Source organism: Loxodonta africana, chromosome 3 (assembly GCF_030014295.1).
Source record: "Loxodonta africana isolate mLoxAfr1 chromosome 3, mLoxAfr1.hap2, whole genome shotgun sequence".
NCBI classification, from domain to species: domain Eukaryota; kingdom Metazoa; phylum Chordata; class Mammalia; order Proboscidea; family Elephantidae; genus Loxodonta; species Loxodonta africana.
Window position 1 is genome coordinate 58,630,964 of NC_087344.1, and position 23,664 is coordinate 58,654,627.

Sequence of the window (23,664 nt, forward strand, 5' to 3'; positions counted from 1 at the left end):
ATCGACTTGACGGCACTGGGTTTGGTTTGGTTTTTGGTTTATACTCTTTTTATGATACATAATGTAAACCTTCCTTTCAGTGATTTTATAAAATTAACCTGTTGTTATACATTCCAACTCCCACTCCCCAACCTGCTCTTCTTTTTATTCCACAGCATGTGTCATCTTCTAACATACCATATAATTTATGTTTTTTGTCTGACTACCTGCCACCCCAGTGGAAATCCCACAGGGTAGAGATCTTGGTGAGTTTTGTCCACTGTGCAGGCACTGTCTGTGCCCAGCCTGTACCCCCTTGGCGGCTCACTCTCCCCGTGCACTGGGACCCAAGGGCTGCCTCCTGCTCACTCCCCTGGTCCGCTGCCTGAGGGAGTTCTCCAGGTCAATGCCAGCAGGCAGGGCAAGCAGGAGGTGCTGATGGCCCAGGGGGTGGTCCTCAACCAATGACACCTGGGATTTGGTGGGCAGACACCCCAGCTTCTTTGGCCTTCAAGTGGGTGAACTTGAGGTGTGTTCTCTAGAGTTCCCCAATGAGATTTAAGCCCTGTTTGCCCATGGCAGCAGGTACCTGGGTGGCGTAAACAGTCAAGCGCTCAGCTACTAACAGAAAGGACAGAGGTTTGAATTCACCCAGAGGTGCCTCAGAAGAAAGGCCTGATGATCTACTTCCAAAAGGTCACAGCCGTTGAAACGCCCCATGAACTACAGTTCTACTCCCATACACACAGGGGTGCCATGAGTCAGAATCGACCCAAGGGCAAGTGGTTTGCCCAACGCAGAGTAACCTGCTCGCTAACACACCCTATACTGGCTTCCTTCCCTTCCCCATCTCACTTCCCCACTCCTCTACCTGCGTTTCCTGAAATCACTTCCCAAATAAGCATGTCTCAGAGTCTGCTTCTGGGAGAGCCAACCTAATGTATTCATTGGTTTATCCCAAGGACACAGAACATATGAACTCAAACAGTACAGAAACATAAAAAGTACAGAAGTGGAGAGTTTGATGTCTTTCCTTCCAGACCTTTTTCTACATGCACATACAATTTATGAAGCCCTGGTGGTAGAGTGGTTAAGAGCTTTGCTGCTTACCAAAAGGTTGACAGTTCAAAACCACCAGGCACTCATTGGAAACCCTATAGGGCAGTTCTACTCTTTCCGTAAGGGTCACTAGGAGTCGGAATCCACTCGACGGCAATGGGTTTACAGGCTAGATTTATAACTATGTAATATTTATCATTCTAAAAAGGGAGGCAATGACCTGAGTCATCATCCCAGCATTGTCCCTGGGCAGGTCATCCTCTCTGAGCATCATTCCCTCGTGTGTAAAACGGGAAGGAGAGGACCTATGTCTTGGGGCTGGCCGTGAAGATGACATTAGATCATCCATGGGTCTAGAGCAGCTCCCAGCAGACATAAGTCCTCCTGGGCAACTGATGGTCCAAGATGAGCTTGCTTTCCAGACTGTGCAATGCTCTTGCATAGATTTCCCGCTCCCACCTCATTTTCCAGGTGGTCTGGGAGATAGCAGGTGGGGTGGTCCCAGGGGCTAGCCATGCTTGTCCTGAAGACTGTTTCCCTCCCAGCTCCAGACCTGTGCCCTAGCTTGAACACAGAGGGGAGGCAGCAAAGAGGGAGAGGGGAAAGAGAGGCCCTCACTCACATGTCCCTCCATTACTATGCAGGCCCTGGGAGTTCCTCTGCTGGGTTGGTTCCCGAGGGCCCCTTGGGGATGGACAGGTGCTGGCTGGACTGGGAAGTCAGAATTCCTGCAGCAGGAGCGGGGAGGAGAGACACGAGCCCCCGCCCCCGAGACCCACCACCTTCTGGACCTTCCTTATTGTCTTTCTTTTTAGAACAAACCAGAATTATTTTGCAGTTATTGCAAATGACTGTTATGAAAGCTATTCAGGAACATGAAAAAAAAATACTCAGAATACATTATGAAGGTAGATTAACAGGAAACAAAGCTCATACACTGCCTACAGAAATGGAAAAATTATATTTGTAAATGGAACAGGACTGGGAGGAAAGAAACAATAAAAGCTGTTTTATTCATTGAGGTGGCACAACTGTGCACAACCGTTTTCATTCTCATTTTACATTTCATGATAATAAATCATGATAATAAGTTATTGTGAAGAAAACTAAAAAGAATGGAAGTTCACCAATTGAGCTGTAGTAAAAAAAAAATATATATATATATATTTTTTTTTAGGATGCTTGCCAAACGCACTTCTCTCAGCAGGCTGGGGAGAGACCCCCCCTTCTCTGTTCATTCACAGTGACAGCTTCATGCCATAGCTCCACAGTTAAAAGTCAGCTAGCATTAACAATTCAACATCCCAGGAAAATGCTCAAGACGTTGTAAAATCTAAAATGCCGGTTAAAAACAGTATGTACGGTGTGCTTCCAAGCTCATTAAGAAAATATAAATGTACATATTTATGATCTTAAAAGACCAGACAGATGTACATTACAGCGCTAAAAGTATTTATTTTCTTGTGTTTGATTTCTGAAATCTTTTTATACTAAACACAATTTATTGTTGAAATACATAAATATATGTATGTAGGAAAAAGTTACAAAACAGTAAACAGAGTATAATTTCATGTTATTAAAACAAATAAATATTTTATAGGTAGTGATGTATAGAAGGAAACCCTGGTGGCATAGTGGTTAAGAGCTACAGCTGCTAACCAAAAGGTTGGCAGTTCGAATCCACAAGGTGTTCCTTGGAAACGCTACAGGGCAGTTCTACTCTGTCCTATAGGGTCACTATGAGTCGGAATCGACTCAAGGGCAACAGGTTTGGCTTTGGTTTTTTGGAGGCACAGAAAATTGTAGGTAACGGTGTATAGAAAAAAGCCTAGACGGGGTGTGTGTATATAAAATTAAGAGTGCTTATCTCTAGATAATGGATGACTTTTTACTTTCCTATTTGTAATTTAAAAATTTTCTGTAATAAACATGTAACAAAAGTATAATAAAAAAATGTATAATAAAATGAATATAATACAAAATAGTTAAAACAATATAGTTAAATAATATATTACAAACAAAACATTTTATTTTTAAAAAGAAAGAATGACATCTATTTTTCAGACCTCAATACTGAGTCTCAGAGACTGAGGATATGAACAAGTAATCAAGTTTAGTACAGAGCCTGGCTTTCTGGCTTCCAAATTTCCTTCCTCCTCTCTCTTCTCCCATACCTATTGTCCTCACAGGCCTTTAAAAGAAATCTTTTGACCGATCATTCAGTGGAGTTTGGGGATGGAGCAAAAGGAAACACATGTATTCAGGCTGCCATCTTTACCCAGAGGTGATCAGTCCCATATCCCATTTGGTCTCCATGATGGTTAAGATTGTATGTCAATTTGGCTGGTCCATGATTCTTAGTGTTTATAAGTGATCACCCCCACGATGGGATCTGCTGTGAGGAGCCAGTCAGTTGAAGGGGCATTTCCTTGGGCATGTGGCCTGCATCTGAATATAAGCGGACGTTCTGGCTTTTGCCTGCACTGGCTCCTGCAGCTGGCTCCTGCTCTCCAACCTGCTGATCTTGGGTTTGCCAGCCCCTGCGGCTACATGGATCAGAAAAAGCCTCTATCCTGATCCACAGACTTGGGACATTCCAGATTCTACAACTGCATGAGCTATTCCCTTGTAATAAATCTCTCTCTATATATATATTTATATACTTTACTGGTTTTGCTTCTCTAGAGAACGCAGCCTAAGACACCAACTTTACATGGAAAGGAAAGAGGCCCTGGACAAGCTAAGCATTACTGAGGAAAAAGAACAAAGTAGGGAGCCTCGCACTACCTGATCTCAGAATTACTACACAACCATGGTAGTCAAAATAGCCTGGTACAATGACAGACACATAGACCAATGGAATAGAATCAGGAGCCCAGATATAAATTCATCCACCTATGGTCAGCTGATCTTTGACAAAGGACCAAAGTCCATTAAATGAGGAAAAGACAGTCTTTTTAAAAAATGGTGCTGGCAAAATTGGATGTCCATCTGTAAAAAATGAAATAGGACCCATGCCTCACACCAAATAAAAAAACTAACTCAAAATGGATCAAAGACCTAAATATAAAACCTAAAACGACAAAGATCATGGAAGAAAAAATAGGGACAACGCTAGCGGCCCTAATACATGGCATAAATAGAATAGAAACCATAACTAACAATGCACAAACACCAGAAGATAAGCTAGATAACTGGGAGCCCCTAAAAGTTAAATCCTTATGCTCATCAAAGGACTTCACCAAAAGAGTAAAAAGAGAACCTAAAGGCTGGGAAAAAAATTTTGGCTACGACATATCCAACAAGGGTCCAATGTCTAAAATCTATAGAATACTTCAAAACCTCAACAACAAAAAGACATATAATCCAATTAAAAATGGGCAAAGGATATGAACAGACACTTGAAAGACGTTCAGGCAGGTAACAGACACATGAGAAAATGCTCACGATCATTAGCCATTAAGAAAAAAAAAAATCAAACCCATTGCGGTTGAGTCGTTTCTGACTCATAGCGACCTTATAGGACAGAATAGAACTGCCCCATAGGGTTTCCAAGGAGCGGGTGGTGGATTTGAACTGTCAACCTTTTGGTTAGCAGCCAAACACTTAACCACTGCACTACCAGGGCTCCGTTAGAAAAATGAAAATAAAAACTACAATGAGATACCATCTCACCCTGACATTATTCACACACACACACACACAAAAAAAAAACCCAGAAAATATCAAACTTTGGAGAGATTATAAGGAGATTGGAATTCTTATGCACTGCTGGTGGGAATGTAAAGCGGTACAGCCACTATGGAAAACAATATGGCACTTCCTTAAAAAGCTAGAACTAGAAATACCATTCAATTCAGCAATCCCACTCCTAGGAATATATCCTAGAGAAATAAGAGCCATCATATGAATAGACATATGCACATCCATGTTGATTGCAGCATTGTTCACAATAGCAAAAAGATGGAAACACCTTAAGTGCCCATCAACAGATGGATAAACAAATTATGGTACGTATACACAAAGGGGAAACCCTGGTGGAGTAGTGGTTAAGTGCTACGGCTGTTAACCAAGAGGTTGGCAGCTTGAATCCACCAGGCGCTCCTTGGAAACTCTATGGGGCAGTTCTACTCTGTCCTACAGGGTCGCTATGAGTCGGAATCGACTCGAAGGCAATGGGTTTTTTGGTTTTGGTATACACAATGGAATACTAAGCAATGATAAAAAACAATGATGAACTTGAGAAACATCTCACAACATGGATGAACGTGGAGGGCATTATGCTGAGTGAAATAAGTCAATCACAGAAGAACGAATATTGTATTTTTTAGACTACTACTATAAAAACCCAAGAAAAGGTTTACACATAGAAAAACACAATATTTGATGGTTATGGGGTGGAGGTGGGGAGTAGAGAAGGGAAATCATTAACCAAATAGTAGACAAGAGTTAACTTTGGTAAAGGCAAAGACAACACACAATATAGGAGAAGTCAGCACAATTTGACCAAGGCAAAGTCATAGATGCTTCCTAGACACATCCAAATTACTGGGGCTGAGGGCTGGGGACCATGGTCTCAGGGGACATCTAGGTCAATTGGCATAACATAGCTCATAAAGGAAATGTTCTATATCCTGCTTTGGTGAGTAGTGTCTGGGGTCTTAAAAGCTTGTCAGTGACTATCCAAGATACATCTATTGGTCCCATCCCATCTGGAGCAAAGGAGAATGAAGAAAACCTAGGACACAAGGAAAACATTAGTCCAAAGGACTAATGGACCGTATGAACCACAGCTCCATCAGCCTGGGTCCAGAAGAACTAGATGGCACCTGGCTACCACCACTGACGACTCTGACAGGGATCACAATAGAGGGTCCTGGGCAGAGCAGGAGAAAAACACAGAACAAAATTCAAATTCACAAAAGCAGACCAGGCTTACTGGTCCGACAGAGACTGGAGGAACCCCAGAGACTACGGCCCCCGGACACCCCGCTAACTCAGAGCTGAAGCCATTCCCAAGGTCTACCTTTCAGCCAAAGATTAGACAGGTCTATAAAACAAACAGTAACACGTGTGAAGAATGCGCTTCTTACTTCAATCAAATATACGAGACCAAACGGGCAACACCTGCCCAAAAGCAAAGATAAGAAAGCAGGACAGGGCAGGAAAACTGGACGAATGGACACAGGGAACCCATGGTGTAAAGGGAAGGAGGGTTGCTGACACATTGCAGGGATTGCAACCAAAGTTGCAAGCAAATTTGTGTGTAAATTTTTGAATAAGAAGCTAATTTGCACTGTAAAGTTCCACCTATAGTACAATTAATACAAGTTGGTATGTAATGGATGGTAGGTGTTTTCAGTATTATCTAGTACCCTCCCTTATCTATTAAATGAACAACCGTAGACCCCCAAAGAAGTTGAGTGATCTGTCTAGTCACCTAGGGAATAAAAACAAAATGAAAACAGTTGCTGGAGAGTCGATTCTGACTCCTGGAGACCCCACATGCATCAGAGTAGAACTGTGCTCTGTAAGGTTTTCAGTGGCTGATTTTTCAGAAGGAGATCTCAGGCCTTTCTTCCACATGAGGAATAAGAAACCCAAAACCAAACCCATTGCTGTCAAGTAGATTCCAACTCCTAGTGACCCTACTGGACAGAGTAGAACTGCACTATAGGGTTTCAAAGGAGTGGCTGGTGGATTCGAACTGCCAACCTTTTAGTTAGCAGCTGAGCTCTTAACCACTGCGCCGCACATAAGGAATAAAAAAATTTATTCATATACCCATGAAGGCTTTTATCTGCCTTGACAGATAAGGCATTTAGGTTTTATCTGAAGGTAATCCAAGTCTGGGGAGCATCTTGACTGAGGTGAGCAAGGGGAACTGGCACAGAGTTGAGACAAACAAGACTTCTGTTCCTCTCAGCAGAGGCCTGGAGTCTTACAGACAAGGATTTGAATCCCACTCTGTCACATAATAGCTGTGTGATCTTAGGTAAGTCCCTGTCCCCCTAACCTTCAGCTTCCTCATCACTAAATGGGAATGTTGGGTAAAGAGGTACCAAAATACTCTCCCTTCTCTACGGACAAATAGTTTCTAGTCCCATTTACCCCAGAAACATGATAAAGGTGGAATGTCAGCTGTGTTACCAGGCAACATCGCTTACAGTGAAAACGACTGCTGATTGGTAGATCCTGTGTCGACAGGAAAGGCTATGAATGAATTATAAATAATTAGTGGAAAACTGAAGCTTTCAGCTGCTCTGAGGGTAGTGAATTCTGTAACTGGGCATTGCCCTTGCCGGCATCCTGGAAGCTTTGTCCATGGGACTGTTACAAGATTTGGGACATGGGACTTCTAAGCCAGAGGGTTCCCACCCATTGTGGCCTCATTTCCTCACACTTGGGCTGTCATCTGGGTTAGCCAGAGGCTATGTGTTGTCTTCTATGAGCACCCGTGAGGCCACCCTGCCGCATGCTGTCATTCCGTCCCTGCGTGCCTCCAGATGAAGCTAGTGCCAAGTTTGGCCCGTTTGGATCTTATGGGTCTAACTATCTGGTTGAGCCAAAAACCCCCAAAGGGTTTGTGGTGAGTAAATGAAATCCCAGAAATAGAGCTGCTGGTAGAGGATGTGACAAGCTCCCATCTCCTCAGCCCAGAAAAAATACCTGTCTTTGGGCTCTTCCCCTCGTTTCTTCCTTGGTGGAGAAAGGCCCGTCTCTGGCTTCCAGTCTGAACAATCATGTCCTTTTTCATTCTTCTTTGCTTTTTCTCTTTCCTCTCCTTTTTCTCCTTTGGGGAGTCCAGGGGAGTCTGAAAACAAAAGGGTGGCATTGTCCCTCAATTCAGCCCCATCTCAGTAGACCCCAGCACGACTTTGGGGAGGCGGGAGCAAAGGGCAGGCACTGGGACGGCTGCACAGCCTCCCAACACACACAAATATACATTTACACATATACAACATGCATATGTGGGTACAAATACACGTTCACACATGGGAATATAACTACATTTGCACACACACCTATGCATATATTCATACAATGTGTATAAACATAAAAACCAGTCGCTGTTGAGTCCACCTGACTAGTGGCAACCCCATGTGTGTCCGAGTAGAGCTGTGCTCCATAGGGTTTTCAGTGGCTGATTTTTCGAAGGAGATTGCCAGGCCTTTCTTCTGAGACACCTCTGGGTGAACTCGAACCTGCAACCTTTTGGTTAGCAGCTGAGTGTTTAACTGTTTGCAACACCCAAAGACTCCGTGTATATACACACATACATGTACTACATATACAAACACAAGCACACAAACAGAAATACAAACATATGCACATGTACACAAAAACTCACACGTCTACAAATGCTTGCACTTGTATACAGACACGCTGGCACTCCCCACTAACTCCCGAGCCTGATTCAGAGCTCACCTGTCATTTATTAAGTCATTCAACAAACATACACTGAGTTCTGCTATGAGCCAGGCACTGTCCCAGCTGCTGGGGTTATGGAAGGAGACAAACACTGGCCCCAGTCGTACTGGCCCCTCTCACCCAGCAGCCGCTTCCAGTTTTTGATGAGGACTTTAGCTAAGGACACCACCTCCTTGTCTGAGCAGTGCTTGCGGACACCGTTAACGGCAACTCCAATCCTGGTTGTCTGCAAAGCGAGAAGGGTAGGGGCTGTTCCGGGGACTGACACACAGGACTGGCTGCCCTGGCTCAGCCACCCCTTCCTCCTGATCCCTTCAGGGCCCCGGCTCTGACCGATGGCTGAAGTAATAACCCTGATCCTATAACTGAGGCCCTGGCCCAGTCTCTACACCGATGATAACCTTGGCCTTGGTGGAAAGCTGAGAAGGGAGGCCTTGGCTAATGATCAAGACCCCTTCCTTTCCCCACCCTCTAGTGTCCTTCAGCCCAAGCTCCAACTTAGACAAAGCTCTGGCTACCATAGCTTGGGTCTGTACTGATTTTTGAGGGCCAAGACGCTTCTGGTAAAGTTTGGGGTCTACGTGGGCAACACAGGGAGGACCTAAAAACGGGGGGAGGGGGAGGGGAGAGGGCGGGGCTTTTCCTTCTCCCTGCATCACTGGCCTCTTGGATCCCACAGGCCTGAGGCCCTGGGAGATGGGGTGTTTAAGGAAAGCAAACCAGTCTTTCTCCCAACCCAGTGAGAGCCCTGTGCTTGGCAGGTACCCTGTCCCTAGTAGATGACTTAGTGTTTCCCTCAGTCCCACCCTCAGAGGTCTGCACCTCAAGACTTCCCTTCCCCTAGGCCCTCCCCTCAGAAACTCCCCCTAAAATCCCCCCTCCACAGTCTTTCCCCACCAGGGTCTCTCCCCGCCAGAGGCCCTGCCCCAGGGCTCCCCACCCGCACCCCACCTGTAGTAGCTGGATGGACATCTGACAGCTGTTCAGCTTCTTCAGAAGGTCGAGGGCGCCTTCCTGTGGGAGGCCACAAGGTGAGAAATGAGGCCCCTGGGTTGTGCACTGGGTCCCAGGCCTCTGGCCACTGTGAGGTCTTGGTGGGAGAGAGGGAGGTGGGAGGATGGGAGGAGACCATTCTAGTTACAGGATATAGATAGACAATGGGTGGAAGGACAGGCAAGTAGAAGAAAAGAGAAGGGAGAAGGAAAATTCCGGCCCAGACCAGCTCTAACCTCACCTCCTACCACCCATCGGGGTTCAAACCTCTCTGAGCCAGGGTGCAGCCTGATTGCTCATTCTGACCTCAGTCTTGTTTCTGCTGTTCCTTCTCCCAGGCATGCTCTCTCCCGCCCCATCTTTCCCTCCAAAATTAATCGCACCGTGGTTTATTGTTGTTGCTTTGTGTCTGTATCCCACCTCTCCTCAGTTCCTAACTGTGAGCTTCTGCAAGGTGAGAACTGTGGGCTTTTTTCCCCAACAGCTTTATCAAGGTAAAATTAACATACAATAAATGGCACATATATACAAGGCAAACCAAACCAAACCCGTTGCCGTCAAGTCGATTCCGACTCATAGCGACCCTACAGGACAGAGTAGAACTGCCCCATAGAGCTTCCAAGGAGCACCTGGTGGATTCAAACTGCCGACCTTTTGGTTAGCAGCTGTAGCTCTTAACCACTACGACACCAGGGTTTTTCCAAAGGCACATATAGTAATGTACCATTTGATGAGTTTTAACATACATATATACCCATGAAACCATTACCACCACAATTAAGTTATGAACATATCCATCATCCCCAACAGCTTTCTCATGCCCCCCAACCTTTGCAATTTATTCCTCCCTCTACCTCCAACCCTGAGCCCAGGCAACCACTAATCTGCTTTCTGTCACTACAGATGAGCTTCCATTTTAAAAGGTTTTATATAAAGAATACTCTGTGGACTTCTTTGGTCTGGCTTCTTTCACTCAGTCATTGCCACATAATTATTTTGAGATTTATCCATGCTGCTGTGTGGATCACTAGTTTCTTCTGAGTGTTGAGTAGTTTTCCACTGTAGCGATATATCACAATTTGTTTACCCATTCACCTGTTGATGGGACTCGGGGGTAGTTTTCAGTTTGGGGCTGTAATGAACATTCATATAACAAGTCTTTGTGTGAATATATACTTTCATTTCTCTTGGATAAAGAGAACTGTTTTAGTCTCTGAGACTTTAGGGCTCAGCGCAGAGCCCAGTGCTCCCTGAGTGATGAATGTATGAATGAAGAAAGGAATGAGTGAATGAATAAAGATGTAAGTAGAAAGTGGAGGGGAACAAAAGGAGGCTCAGAAGCGCAAAACTGCTGGCTACCTGAAGACCCCTGACCTATTTCAGTCTCCGTCCCCCCGCCCCCTTCCTAGCAGCCAGCCCGAGCCTCCTGTCCTGATCGGGTTCCCTGGAGAAGCACCAGCTGACTGTGTCCTGTATGCCCTGTCCCTGGCCCCCTCTGCCTAGTTCCAGCTGCCAACCTCGCCCTGCCAAGCTCCTGGACCGTGTTGCAAGAGCTGCCCTCCCTCAGTCCTCAACCTCCCTTAGAACTTGGGTTCACAGGATTTTTTTTCAGCACTGTGTCTTCTGGATACGTGTGTGCATGTAAACCCGTGGACATACAGCTGCGTGTAACATAAAGTGCTTACTGTGTGCACAGCATTGTTCTAAGTCTTTTACATGTATATATCCTTTAACTCTCATAACAGCCCTGTGAGGTAGATACTATTACTATCCCAATTTTGCAGAATTATTATCCATTTTTACAGAAGAGGAATCAAAAAAAAACCTAAAGGTTAAATAAGTTGCCCAAGGTTATATAAAGAGCTGAGCTGGGAAAACTCAGCTCTTTCAGGCTCTAGCCACTATACAAACCGTGTAGATACGGATGTGGCTCTGTGTAGACGTGGTCAGCCGTGGAATCTCCACATGGTAAGTGCTGTGGTGTGCTGATCCATGATTAACAACCATTTTTCCAAGAAAAAGAGAACACCTAATTCATAGTGTTTGCCAATATCGGTGGTGTAAATACTCCTCCCATGGTCAGTTTCAAGCTCCCAACACGATGTCACTGTACTGAAGGAGGTATTGGGAAGAGATGTGCAGTACCATGCCATTACATAGGATTTCTACCTTGTAGATACAATAGAAGTAAATAACGTGTAGATCATAGATAATAGGAAAATGTAGAAAATTGGGAAGTAATGATTTTAGAGTATTTTTTATCTTTGTTCTCAAGACAATTTATTTAATTGTAAGCAAGCATATACTTTAAATTAAAAAAAAAAATGGCCGTGTTTTAACAAGTGACTTGCAAAACTCCTGAAGATTCAACAATCGGCTTTCACAGGCTCATATAGACCAGCTCCAGCTCACCAGTGGGAGTGTGTCTCTGGGTGTCACAGCTGTATAACTGGGTCATGCTGGAGAGGAATAGCCATGAGGCCTGGTTGTAGCTGGGCTCGCATAAGCAAGTGTTGCTGGGTGTGTCTCCCTGTATGTACATACGGAATGTGCAGCCAGGGTGTCTCTGGTCCATGTGTGGAGCTGTGTGTTTGCAGTTTGAGGCCCGGCTGTGTCTATTTGTCTTTTGGGGTGATGTCTATACGTGTAGGTGTGGCTGTTTGCTAATTCTAGAAACCCTATGGGGCAGTTCTACTCTGTCCTACAGGGTCCCTAAGAGTCAGAATCGACTTGATGGCAGTTTTTTTTTTTTTTTTTTTGCTTTGGTAGTTACGTATGCCTGGGTGTAGTTGTGTTTTGTACGTGTGTGTGTGTGTATAGCTGTTTTTGTGTATCTTTTTGTAAATGTAATGGTATCTGTAATGGTCAGTGTGTCTGTCCTGTCAGGGTCAGTAGCCATGTGTTATATGTAGTTATGTTCGTGGTTTCTCGTTTAGCTGTTGTTGTGTGTTGCTGAATGTGTGCAGCTGTGTCTGTTGACATGTAATTATGTGCATATATAGCTGTGACTGTTGGTGTTCGGCTGTATGTTTGAAGCAGTTTCAGCCAGTGCACACTCATAGAATCCAACAAAAGCCCTAAATCCCTGGGGCTTCAGCAATTGGCAGCAAACCCCAGGCCTGAGCTGCAACGTGGAGGATCAGTCTCATTACAGGAAGTGTGTCCTCCTCTCCCTAACCACCACTGGGCCAGCCCACTTTCACTCCCAGAGCTGGCCCCACCCTTCTCGGCCAGATGCCCAGAACTCTGTGCCCACCCAGATGCTGCCAAGAGTCCAGGCGCAGACGTGGCTACAGACTGGCTCTGTGCTGCAGGGACCCTGTGGCCAGATTTGCATCTTTCCTGGAGACAGCTCTGGGCACTTCCACAGAGATTCATCCCTAAGGGACGTTATTTCCTCTTCCCATTTCACAGAAGAGGAAATCGAGGGCCAGAGAGAAAAAGCAGAGTGGCTTGCCTAGGGCCATAAAAGGAGTAAAGGAGAGACAGGTCCCTTCCTCTTCCCTACCCCCACCAAGCAGCCCATCCTCTCGTCTCCCAAGCTTCCCCACCCCTCCCTACCCTATTCCACTCCTTGCATCCAGAGGCCCAGAATCTCCTTCTTGGCTTAAGTGTGGGGTGAACAAGGGAAGGGGCTGGAGTAATCTGTGTACTTGACACGGGATTCAGCTCAGAAGACCTGGGCTGCGCTCCACCACCCCCCCCCCGCCCCCCGGCAAGTTACCCAGTTGACTTAAGGCTCTCAGTTTCACTGATTCTGGAGGAATGGAGTGGGTAGAAGCTGGGAGTGTAAGGATCAGAAGCTCTGGGCACTCTGCTCACACTGCACCTCCCTGAGTTCTTCCTGGCCGTGCAGAAGAAGCTCTCATTCACTAGCTCTTACCAAGCACCGGCCTATCTCATCTCTTCAACCCTCACAACCGCCAGCAGAAGACACCCCTCTGGTAAGGTAAGCACGGTGCTTACCTTGCTTACCAGATCATCTGTAGTGAACAATTTCACATTTTTTCACCATATCAAAGATTCTGCTTCTAGGTGTGGCTGGCATCTGTCTCTCCCCAACCCCACAGCACCTTCCTGCTGAATCCAAACTTCTTTTTAAATTTACAATCCCTGACAGAGGCAGATGACCCAGTAAGCAAGGTAAGCATAGGCTTGCTTGTGCTTATTTATTAATCTGTAGTGAACAATTTCACATGAAAGATGTGGTGAAACCTATGTGAAATTTTTCACTACACATGATCTGGTAAGCAAGGTAAGCCTGGTGCTTACCTTGCTCACTTGGATAATCTGCCTCTGCTCTCCATGATCTATGCAATCTCATCTCCATACAAATGAAGAAACTGAGGCTCTGACCTTTATATAGAGACCAACTCATTTGCTCAAGTCTACTCTTGGGCTCTCTGACACATTGCCATGGTTCCAGTAACACCTCCCTGTTCCAGGTTCTTTAACTTCCCTTGGGTTTTACCCCTTTCCCAAACTTCTAGGGTGGCAGAATATGCTGGAAGTTCAGATCCTGCTCCAGCAGGTGGCTATGGATGGTGGGAGAAGTGCCCCAGGACAGAGTGAGGCCAGCGAAGGGCTGCCCCATGCCCCAGGCTCCTTTCTCCTCCTTTCTCTTAGGGTAAGCCCAGGCCCTCTCCAGCCCCAAGGCCAAGTTTGCTCTGGCGGGGAGACCCAGCGGCTGCCAGCCTGAGGCAAAGATCACAGGGAAATTAAACATTAACTTCAAGTCGGGACTGCACTTCGGGGGGCAACGGACCGGGCCAAGGGACCCTCAAGCAGGGCTGCGGACCCGATTCTGCCCCCACCTCCTCGCCCGGTCCCTCTCTGTCCCCCGCCTGGTAGCCCAGGGCTCCAGCCAGCCACCTCCCCCGCCCCGCGGCCCCAAGCCCTCTGCGGCAGCCCCGCACCTGTTCGCCCCCACCGCCGGGCCCCTCCCCGCCGCCAAGCAAAGAGAAAGTTGCAACCAAACCTGCTCCTCGCGCCCGACGCAGTCCTTCGATCCTCTCCCCAGATTCACTCTCGAGATGCTGGGGAAACATTGCCCAGCACCCCTCACCAGCTCAAGTTTCCCAGAATTCTGTCCCCTCCTGGCCCCCCGCCCCCGTGGCTCCCTGGACTTTGCATACGCCGTGCGTCCTGGTTCTCCAAAAAGTCTTTTCCCAGGTCCAAATCTTGTAGCCCACTTTCCCCGACCCTGTCCAGGCTACCTAGTGGCCTCCTAAACCCTACATGTCTAGAGGGACTGGCAAAGACGCTCATCTGGAACTTACACTTGATTTCCCCCTCTCCCCCCGGCGCCCTGGGCCATGCACACGCCCACCCCGAGGCGCCCAACAGTCCCTAAGGGACACAGCCCTGCGCAAGCCGCGCCTCCCTCGGGTCCTGAGTCCCACACGCGCCTCTCGGGCGCCCCGCCAGCACGCGCCCCCGGGACTCCCGGGCTCGCCAGCGCTGTGCCTGGGGTGGAGGCGGGGGGTGCTGCGGCCCAAACTCCCCAGCCTTACCGTGTGCTTCCTGGCCACCATCTTCTCCAGCTTTTTGGCGATCCTCAGCAGCTCCTCTTCCTGGCCCATTGTGACCTGCGACCCCCAGCGAGGCGAGGGGCGCAGGGGCAGCAGCCAGGCGTCGCGGGACAGGAGGTGCAAAGCTGGAGGACGCGCACCCGGCGCGGGCCCCAAACACACACGACACACACGTCTGGCGGGGGCGGGGCTCCCCCCCAACCCTCTGCCAGGCCGCCTCGGAACAGGGGGGAGGGGAGGGTTGGCGTGCTCTAAATATAGACTTCAAGGACTCGCCGGGGCAAAGATTGACCGCGCCGGCCCGCCTGGGCGCAGGGGAGAGACGGGGCTGCTAGAGAGGGCCCTTCACCTCTGGCCCTTCCTGGGCGGCCACGGGCTGAAGGGAGATTGGAAAGGAGGGCTCTCTGGCGTGCGGGGAGCCTGTCGTCCCGGGGCACAAGAGGCGGTCGGGGCGCGGAGGGAGCCTGAGGTTGCCCTGGGAGCTCAGAGAAGAGTTTCGGGCTCCTGTCTCTGTACCTTTGCGGCTGAAAGCGGGCGGGCCCAACTCCGTGCCCAAGTGGAGGCAACTTGACGCGCTCAAATCACACGACCGTTAAATCCAACTCATCAGCGCTCACTCATTTGTGCACAGAGTCTGTGCACACGTGTGTATCCAGGCCCTGTTTCCATCTGCAGAACCCGAAGTGCACACAAGTGGCACGCCATCTATTTTGTTAGATGAGGTTTTACATTTCTAACAAGTTCCCAAGTGGTGCAGTGCTGCTGGTGGAAGGACTATACTGCCTATTCAGTGTTTAGGAGATTCTTAAAAATCTTTGAGAAATACTGATCTAGGTGCATGGGTGCTTTTTATTAATTCAGGATCAGGCCACTGTGTCCCCAGTGGGGTTGGGAAGGGGGAGGACACATGACTGTGCCCCCTACCATAGCTGTGCATACCCCCGTCCTACTCTGGAAGGGGTGGCCTTCCAAGTGTCCCTCACAGACTTGGGTCTCTTCCTAAGGGAGTGAGTTTAATTGACAGAAAATCTTTCTGGGAAAGGGAGGTGGGGTGGAGCAGAGGCTTAAAGACCTGGTTGTTGTTAGTTTTTGAGGAGTCGATGCTGAATCACAGCGACCCCATGTGTACAGAGTAGAACTGCTCCATAGGGTTTTCTAGGCTGTGATGTTTAGGAAGCAGATTGCCAGGCCTGTCTTCTCAGGCACCTGTGGGTGAGTTCAGACTGCCACCTTTCAGCTAGTAGTCAAGTGCTTAACCGTATGTGCCACCCAGGGACTCCTAGGGACTTGGAGTAGAGGCTAAAAAAAAGTGGCTCACAGTGTATGTGTGCAGAGGGAGGGAGGAACTGTGGCTTGGGGTATCCAGTGAAGTCTCCAGACTTTTCTGAGAGACCTCATTCTTAGATTACCCCTATCCCAGCCTGGGTCAAGGGACAGCCTAGTGTGGACTTATTCTGGCTTCTAACTGCTGCCGTGTGACCTGATCAACATAGGAAGGGTGGGTTTTTTTTCATGCAGTCAACAAATATTGAGTGTTCAAGTAATAAACAAGACAGACCCAGTACCAGATAGTGGCCTGACCCTGAATAAAGGGTACCCATGCACTTGAACTTATGGGCAAGAGAAACCTTAAAGAAATATGGGCATGATCAATTGCTCTGTTTACCACAACTGGGGAGAGGTCAAGGATACTTTAAGGGCACATTTGTTCAAGTGGATTTGTGTTAATTTGGGGGAGTCATCTCCTCTGAAGAAATGACGTTTAAACTTTTGGCTTAAGTGTGGAGTGGGAGTTGGAAGGATGCTCAGAGAGAGAGGAGGAAATGTTTGTTCATCAAATATTTATTGAGCACCTATCACTTGCCAGAGCCCTGGTGGCACAGTGATTAAAAGCTAAGCTGTTAACCAAAAGGTTGGCAGTTTGAATCCACCAGCTGCTCCTTGGAAACCCAATGGGGCAGTTCTACTCTGTCCTGTATGGTTGCTGAGTCGGAATAGACTAGATGGTAAAGGGTTTGTTTCGTACCACGTGCCAGGCAGTTCTAGTGAGTAAAACAGCCCTGCAGGGTTTCCAAATGTGCAGAGCTCCGGGACAGGAGGGTGCTTGGCGTGTGGGTGTTCCAGGAACTGAAAGATCAACATGGGTGCAGCACAGAAGTGAGGGGAGTGCCGAGAGAGGGGAGGCAGAAAGGCAGGAGGTAGGTGGGGCCTCGCCACTGCGGTGCATTGTGAATCACATTTAGATTTCAACTTTAGAATCAGAGGTTAGACTTTACTGCTTTGGGGCTTGGGAAGGTCCCTTGACCAGCCCTCAGCCAAGCCAGCTGGGATGAAGGGATAGCAGAAAGGCACAGGCTGCCCACGGTTACTTGGGATTGCCTTCTTCTTTTTAAAGAACAGATCTGATTTTCTTCAAAGCTGTGCCCAGTCTCTACCCTGAGCTGGGTGAGATCAAAAGACACCAAGGCTCCTCCATCAGCAGAGCTCAAAGGACCCTAACAAAACACTGAATCTAACCTCTTCATTGTAAAGAAAGGGTGATGCCCAGAGAGGGTGATAAGCTGCTCAGTGTTGCATTGCTTGACAGTATAGGACACTCTAGGTACCCACCGTATCCCCCTCTGCCTACCTGCCCACCCTGGAGTTCACCTGCAGATAATTCCTGGACACACCTCGGACAGCTCCCCATCTCTCGTTGAGGGCTTTAGGGCAGGTTGGGAGAGCTTGAGAAATAACGCCACAGTAAGGACTCTTTATCAGTCAGGGTTCTCCAGAGAAACAGAATCAACGGGAGATATAAAGAGATTTATTTCAAGTATAATTGGCTTATGCAATTGTGGGAACTGCAAGTCTGAAATCTGTAGGACAGGCCAGCAAGTTGGAAACTCAAGCAGGAGTTGATGCTGCAGTCTTGAGGCAGAATTTCTTCTTTGGGAAACCTCAGTTTTTCCACTTAAAGCTTTCAACTGATCGGATGAGGCCCACCCACACTATCTAGGGTACTCTTCTTTACTTCCAGTCAACTGATTGTGGATATTAACCACATCTACAAAATATCTTCACAGGTAACACCTAGATTAGTGTTTGATTAAATAACTGAGGCTATTTATAGCCTAGCCAAGTTGACACATAAAACTATCACAGGCCCCCAACCAAGGTTCAGAGTCAGTGATAAGGACCCAGTTTCTTCACACTAGATGGACACCTTGAAGGCATGGTCTAATCAATACGGTCATTAATGGGTCCCCCAAAAACTAAGCCCTAGGTGCCCACAGTGATAACTCCCTCCTCAACACATCTTCTACTGCTTTTGACTTTGTTTTCCTTCCCGTTATGGATTGAATTGTGTTCCTCAAAAAGTTATGTTGAAGTCCTAACTCCTGACCCTGTTTGGAAATAGTGGTTTCTTTTGTTATGTTAATGAGGCCATATTGGAGTAGGGCAGGTCCTAAACCTAATCACTTCTGTGTGGTGTCTTGTATAAAGGGAGACAGAGAGAGACATACATATGGGGAGGAGATCATATAAGGAACTGTCTATAAGCCAAGGAATCCTAAGGGACACCTGTGACTATTGACAAGGAAGGACCCTCCCCTAGAACCGGTGTCCTGATTTGGACTTCTCACCTCTAAAATAGGTTTCTGTTCTTTAATGTTACCCACTCGTGGTATTTTTTTTGTTATGGCAGCACTAGGTAACTAAGACACCTCCCTGCTCCCTCATTATACTTCCTAGGATCACTTCCCAAATAAACTGCTTGCCCCCAAATCCTTGTCTCAGGGGAAATCAAACTGAGGCAGGAACCGTGGTAGAGCTAGAACCACAGGTCTTGACTCTTGGTCCAGTGCTCTTTCCTCTACACCAGGGTTTCTCAACCTCAGAACTATTTGGGCTAGATAATTCTGTGTTGTGGCGGCTGTCCTGTACATTATAGGATGTTTAGCTGCATCCCTGGCCTCTACCCTCTAGATACCAGTCACACTCCCAGTTGTGACAATCAAAAATGTCTCCAGATATTGCCAAATATTCCTTGGGGCAAGATCATCCCCGGTTGGAAACAACTCTCTTGCTTAGTCCAGAGAAAGAATTCCAAGTCCTACGATTTCCTCCCTTTCCCTAACTGCTCTTCAGACAATATAAATGGAAGCACTGCAATTTACCTCCCCCCACCAAGAAAAAGGATCCCTGGTGGAGCAGTGGTTAAGGCACTTGGCTGGTAACTGAAAGGTTGGTGGTTCGAACCCACCAGCCACTCCGAGGGAGAAAGATGTGGCAGTCTGCTTCTGTAAAGAGTTACAGCCTTGAAAACCCTATGGGGCAGTTCTACTCTGTCCTATAGGGTTGCTAGGAGTCGGAATCGACCCAACAGCAATGAGTTTTGGGTTTGGCCCCCAAGAAAATTATTTACTAGAGGTGAGTGAAATAACAAGCCTGAGATAAACAAGACGCTGGGGGTTCAGAAGACAACCCTGTTTCTGTGGAACCACGGATTGGTCAGGTGTACCCTGGAAACAGCTCGGCTGTGTTGGCCATTGGCATCAACTGGCCTCTCTTGCTTGGCCAGGCCCATACCTACCAAGGCCTGAGCTGAGGTGTTAGTATCTGCTTTCTAATAGGACCTAAAGCAGTGGCCGTAATGGAATTTCTGGCATGGGGAGCAGTCTCTGCTCTCCCATTTCTATCATTCTCCTTTCTCCCTTCTTGGCCCTTCCTCACCCTAGACTGGAAGGCTCCTGAGTTGACCAAGAGAAAGGGGAGAGAAGTGAGAAGACCAGTCCTTTTCTCCCACTAAATCAAGGAGTGGGCAAATGGGGGTGAGTTCCACCCTACTTCCTAGCTGGGGAATATGGTACAAAGAGGTCCCAGGATGGTTGGTTATTATTCCTCAACAAGAGTGATATTCAGAATATTTAATAGCCAGCATGGGCTAGAAGGCAACTGAGTGGTGCAACCAGTTAAATGCTTGTCTACTAGCTGCAAGGTTGGCGGTTCGAACCCACCCTGAGGTACCTTGGAAGACAAACCTGGCAATCTGCTCCAGAAAGGTCACAGCCTTGAAAACCCTACGGAGCAATTCTACCCTGCACACGAGTTTGCCATGAGTTGAAATAGCTACTACAAAAACAACAATAACAACATGGACTGTGGTGGACCAAACAGAACTGATATGGGCTATAGACAACTGCTATTGGGAAATGGTATAAGCCAGCTCATTGTGTGCCCTGCCCCTAAGCCCAGAACCATCCTCTGTAGTCTAGCCCTACCCATTCCCAAGCTCAACTCTGGGACCAGCCTCCCAGCAACGGAGCACACCTGTAGGACCCTTGTCTTACTCATTGTTGCATCTGCTGTGCCTAGTACAGCCCTGGACATACAGCTGGAACTCAGTAAACACATACTGGACTAATAAATTGCTGAGAAGTCAGTCCCTAGTCTGGTAGAGTCCTTAGTCTGGATATGGAAAATGAAAAAGGAGGGCTGGTTATACCTTGTGGAGCCCCTAGGCTGATGGAAGAAACGCAGCTCTGGTCTGATGAGGGAGTTGGTTTCTGCAGCTGAAGTGAACTCAGGAGTACTCAGACCTGGCCATAGGGCTCCCTGGCCCCTGGGGAAGGCCAGTAATGGGATAAAGGGAGAAAACTGTCATCACCCCTTACATGGAAGGCCCAGTGTCCTTGGCAGGGGCATGAGCCCATGGGAGGGAGGAAGGCCAGCCACAGAGGCACAAGGGGCCGAGAGAGTGAGACCCAGTTCCCTTATCTTGTGGCCTCAAGTCCCAGCTCTGAATGGTGGGGTCCAGCATGGGGGTGGTTCAGGCATGCAGGTGCCAGCAAGGAGCTAGTCTTGTAAAAGTTGCACAGAACTTGCTGGAAGAACCCCAGTCCTTGAGCCATCTCCTTCAGTGAAGCCGACCTGGGGAGAGAAGGACGAAAATTGACATTTTAAGCACCTATTTTATTTTATGTTTTATTACGTAGCAGGGGCCCTGGTGGTACAGAGCTACAGTTGCTAGCCTAAAGGGCAGCAGTTTGAATATACCAGCTGCTCCTTGGAAACCCTAGGGGGCAGTTCTATTCTGTCCTATAGGGTCACTATGAGTCGGAATGGACTCAACAGCAACAAGTTTTTTTTATGCACCAGGTGCTTGTCTCACTTAGTTTCATGACTGTCCTATTGTGAGTGGGTTAAATTATCCCCATTTTACAGATGATGAAGCTGAGGCTGGAAGAAGTGAAGCCACTTGACCTAGGCCTCCTGACTCTAAACTCCAAGTTCTTATTGTCATATGCACCATAACAACAGGTATCAACTAAATGTTGGGTGGTGGATACCTGGTTTTCAGGTCACCAGGAGTCAGGGGCGAACTCAACGGTAGCTAATAACACATGCTAGTGGAACCAGCACATGGACACAGATTTACGTCTGGCACCTGACTCTGATGGACAGAGGATGACAATTATTCGGAAAGACCCTGTTTCAGCCCCTGCCTTCCCCCACTCCCAGTGCAGACAAGCAACGCCGTCCCTGAGGGACACTCAGGGGAACAAGCAACAGCACAACTGGCTCTTGACCTATGCCCGCTCCCAGGTTCCTTAACTAAATACACATAATTGTTTGAGACTCTGTGACTCAGCAGGGAGAAGCCAGATTAAGGACGGTAGACCTTGCCTTGTCCCTGTCACATCCTTCTATGCCTAGATGCTGGAAGCTTCAGTGGATTCCAGGACAAAGCTGGCTAACACAGCTTTGTTCATCCTCCTGGGGTAAGCCAGGACTGAGGTCTCAACACCTCTGCCATCACTCAAGGCCTGGGCTCTCCTCGGCTTCTCCTGGCCCCGGGCTGGAGCAGGAAGGAGGAGCACTAAGACAGGGTTTGGCCAAACTGTGGCCATTTGGACCCACATGTGCCCCAGTCACCTACTCTTGACCCAGGGCCACCCCTATACACCTGCTCTTGACTAAGTGTACTGTCCAGGCACCCTGTCATTTCCCCTCAAACCACAGTCCTGGAGATCCTACCGGCATGTTCCTTCTGGGCAGTGGCCGCCGGGCTGAGGGACTGTCTTCCAGGTTCCGCCCTCCACGCCGATAGGAACGAGTGCTCTCAGAGCTGGAGGGAAGGAAAGGCCAATGTGACCCCCATGTCCAGAGAGCCCCTCAGAGTGAGAGAAAAGGGCTCGGGTATAGAGCAAGGCTGGAGGCTTAGGGTGAGTGAACAGAGAGTCCATGAGGCCCCCAGGCTGAATCCATCACAGGACCAAGAAGCCTGGAACTGACCTCCAGAGCATGCTGGGGATATCCCCAAGTCTACTTCTCCAAAACCCCAAGCTGAAAGGGTGTGCAAAGAAGGTAGAGGACTGGATCCTAGGCTGGAGTTAGGAGACGGACTAAAGACCCCACTCAGCCCTAAGCCACACAGGTGGGGCTGCGTCTTTTCTATTCTGACTTCAGCAATCTGGGTCCCAGGCCTCTCTGAGCTCTCTAGGCCTGATTTGGGAGCAGGTGAGTGTGTGTGCTGGAGGGGAAGGGGCTCAGTCACCCTCCACTCAAGCCAGCATCTCGCATTAGTCATGGGCCTCAGAGCTGGAAGGTATCCCAGTATTCAAGAAGGTACCATTTAGAGGTGGGGGAAACAGATGCTCAGAGAGGTCAGGGGACTTGCCCAGGTTGCACAGCTGGGCCCTCACCAACCTGAACCTGACAGGGGGATACATCTCCGCAGGAGTGTTCCCAGGCAGCAGGCTGGGTCGAGTGGTGCCCAGGGGCTCCTGGAGGCTTTCCTCAGAGCCAGGCAGGGCTTGGCTGGGACCCCCAGGCTCCACAGGGCTTGTCAGGCTGGAGGAGGAGGAGGCTGGGCTTCTCAGGCTCTCAGGGGTCCCAGGGGGCTCCGAGCTCAGGCTGGGGGCTTCAGAACAATCTGGAATCAGAAGTGATAAAGCCTGTCATTATTATTCACTGTGTCTTTGGCCTTTAGGATCTATCGTGGTTCTCTCCCACTCCCCACTCCCCCATCCGCTTGCCGGCTTCTCCAGCAACTCTTCCCTGTCATGCTTCAGTCTCCTGAGTCATTCATCCATGACAGCCAGGAGCCCACTGACTCACTTTTCTACTTCTGCTGACATCCTCTCCTCAGCCTGGATTTGGCTTCCCATCCCTCAGGTTGAGGTCAGATGCCACTCCCACCAGGAAGCATTGCTCAAACACCACCCATCTCAATAGGACATGCTCCTCCCTCCCAAGAGCTCCCAAAACAAGCCTGTTCATTCATTCAACAAATAGTTCTTGAGAACAGCCAGGCACTGTGCTAGGTGCTAGAGAAATAGTGGTGAACGATGCACTTGAAACCCTGTCTTTTTGGGATATACACTGTATATCACATTGCACTTGTATTACAAATGAATCATATTCCAGTTTTTATCTCCCCCATTAGACTGTGTCTCTAGCCCTTGAAGGATTTGGGACACAATGGATGCTCAATAAATACTTCTCTTTCGGTCTCTTTTTATTTAAGTGAAGCACTGAGAAATTTGGCATAAAACAGACCTGGGTTTGAATCCCACATCAGAGATTTGTTAGCTGTGTCATGGTGGGCATGTTACTTAACATCTCTGTTTCTTTACCTGTAAGGTGATGGTGAGGATGATACAGACTAACACACGCACCCTCAGCT

At 48.2% G+C, this 23,664-nt stretch overlaps 2 protein-coding genes across 2 annotated transcripts in view; both read right to left on the reverse strand.

Moving 5' to 3' along the window:
* TCEA3 (transcription elongation factor A3) overlaps positions 1 to 15,115 on the reverse strand; it is a 42,131-nt gene extending 27,016 nt beyond the window's left edge. Inside the window, exons 1-4 of the mRNA XM_010595074.2 lie at positions 14,976 to 15,115; positions 9,421 to 9,483; positions 8,590 to 8,695; positions 7,708 to 7,852 (exon numbers count right to left, since the gene is read on the reverse strand). Of these exons, the coding sequence (XP_010593376.1) occupies positions 7,708 to 7,852; positions 8,590 to 8,695; positions 9,421 to 9,483; positions 14,976 to 15,044 (383 nt within the window). The 5' untranslated portion in view covers positions 15,045 to 15,115. The remainder of the gene's footprint in view (positions 1 to 7,707; positions 7,853 to 8,589; positions 8,696 to 9,420; positions 9,484 to 14,975) is intronic.
* A 2,377-nt stretch (positions 15,116 to 17,492) lies between these two features.
* The window catches only part of ASAP3 (ArfGAP with SH3 domain, ankyrin repeat and PH domain 3), a 48,957-nt gene continuing 42,785 nt past the window's right edge, over positions 17,493 to 23,664 (reverse strand). The window contains exons 23-25 of the mRNA XM_064281451.1: positions 22,686 to 22,911; positions 22,014 to 22,104; positions 17,493 to 20,906 (exon numbers count right to left, since the gene is read on the reverse strand). Of these exons, the coding sequence (XP_064137521.1) occupies positions 20,832 to 20,906; positions 22,014 to 22,104; positions 22,686 to 22,911 (392 nt within the window). The 3' untranslated portion in view covers positions 17,493 to 20,831. The remainder of the gene's footprint in view (positions 20,907 to 22,013; positions 22,105 to 22,685; positions 22,912 to 23,664) is intronic.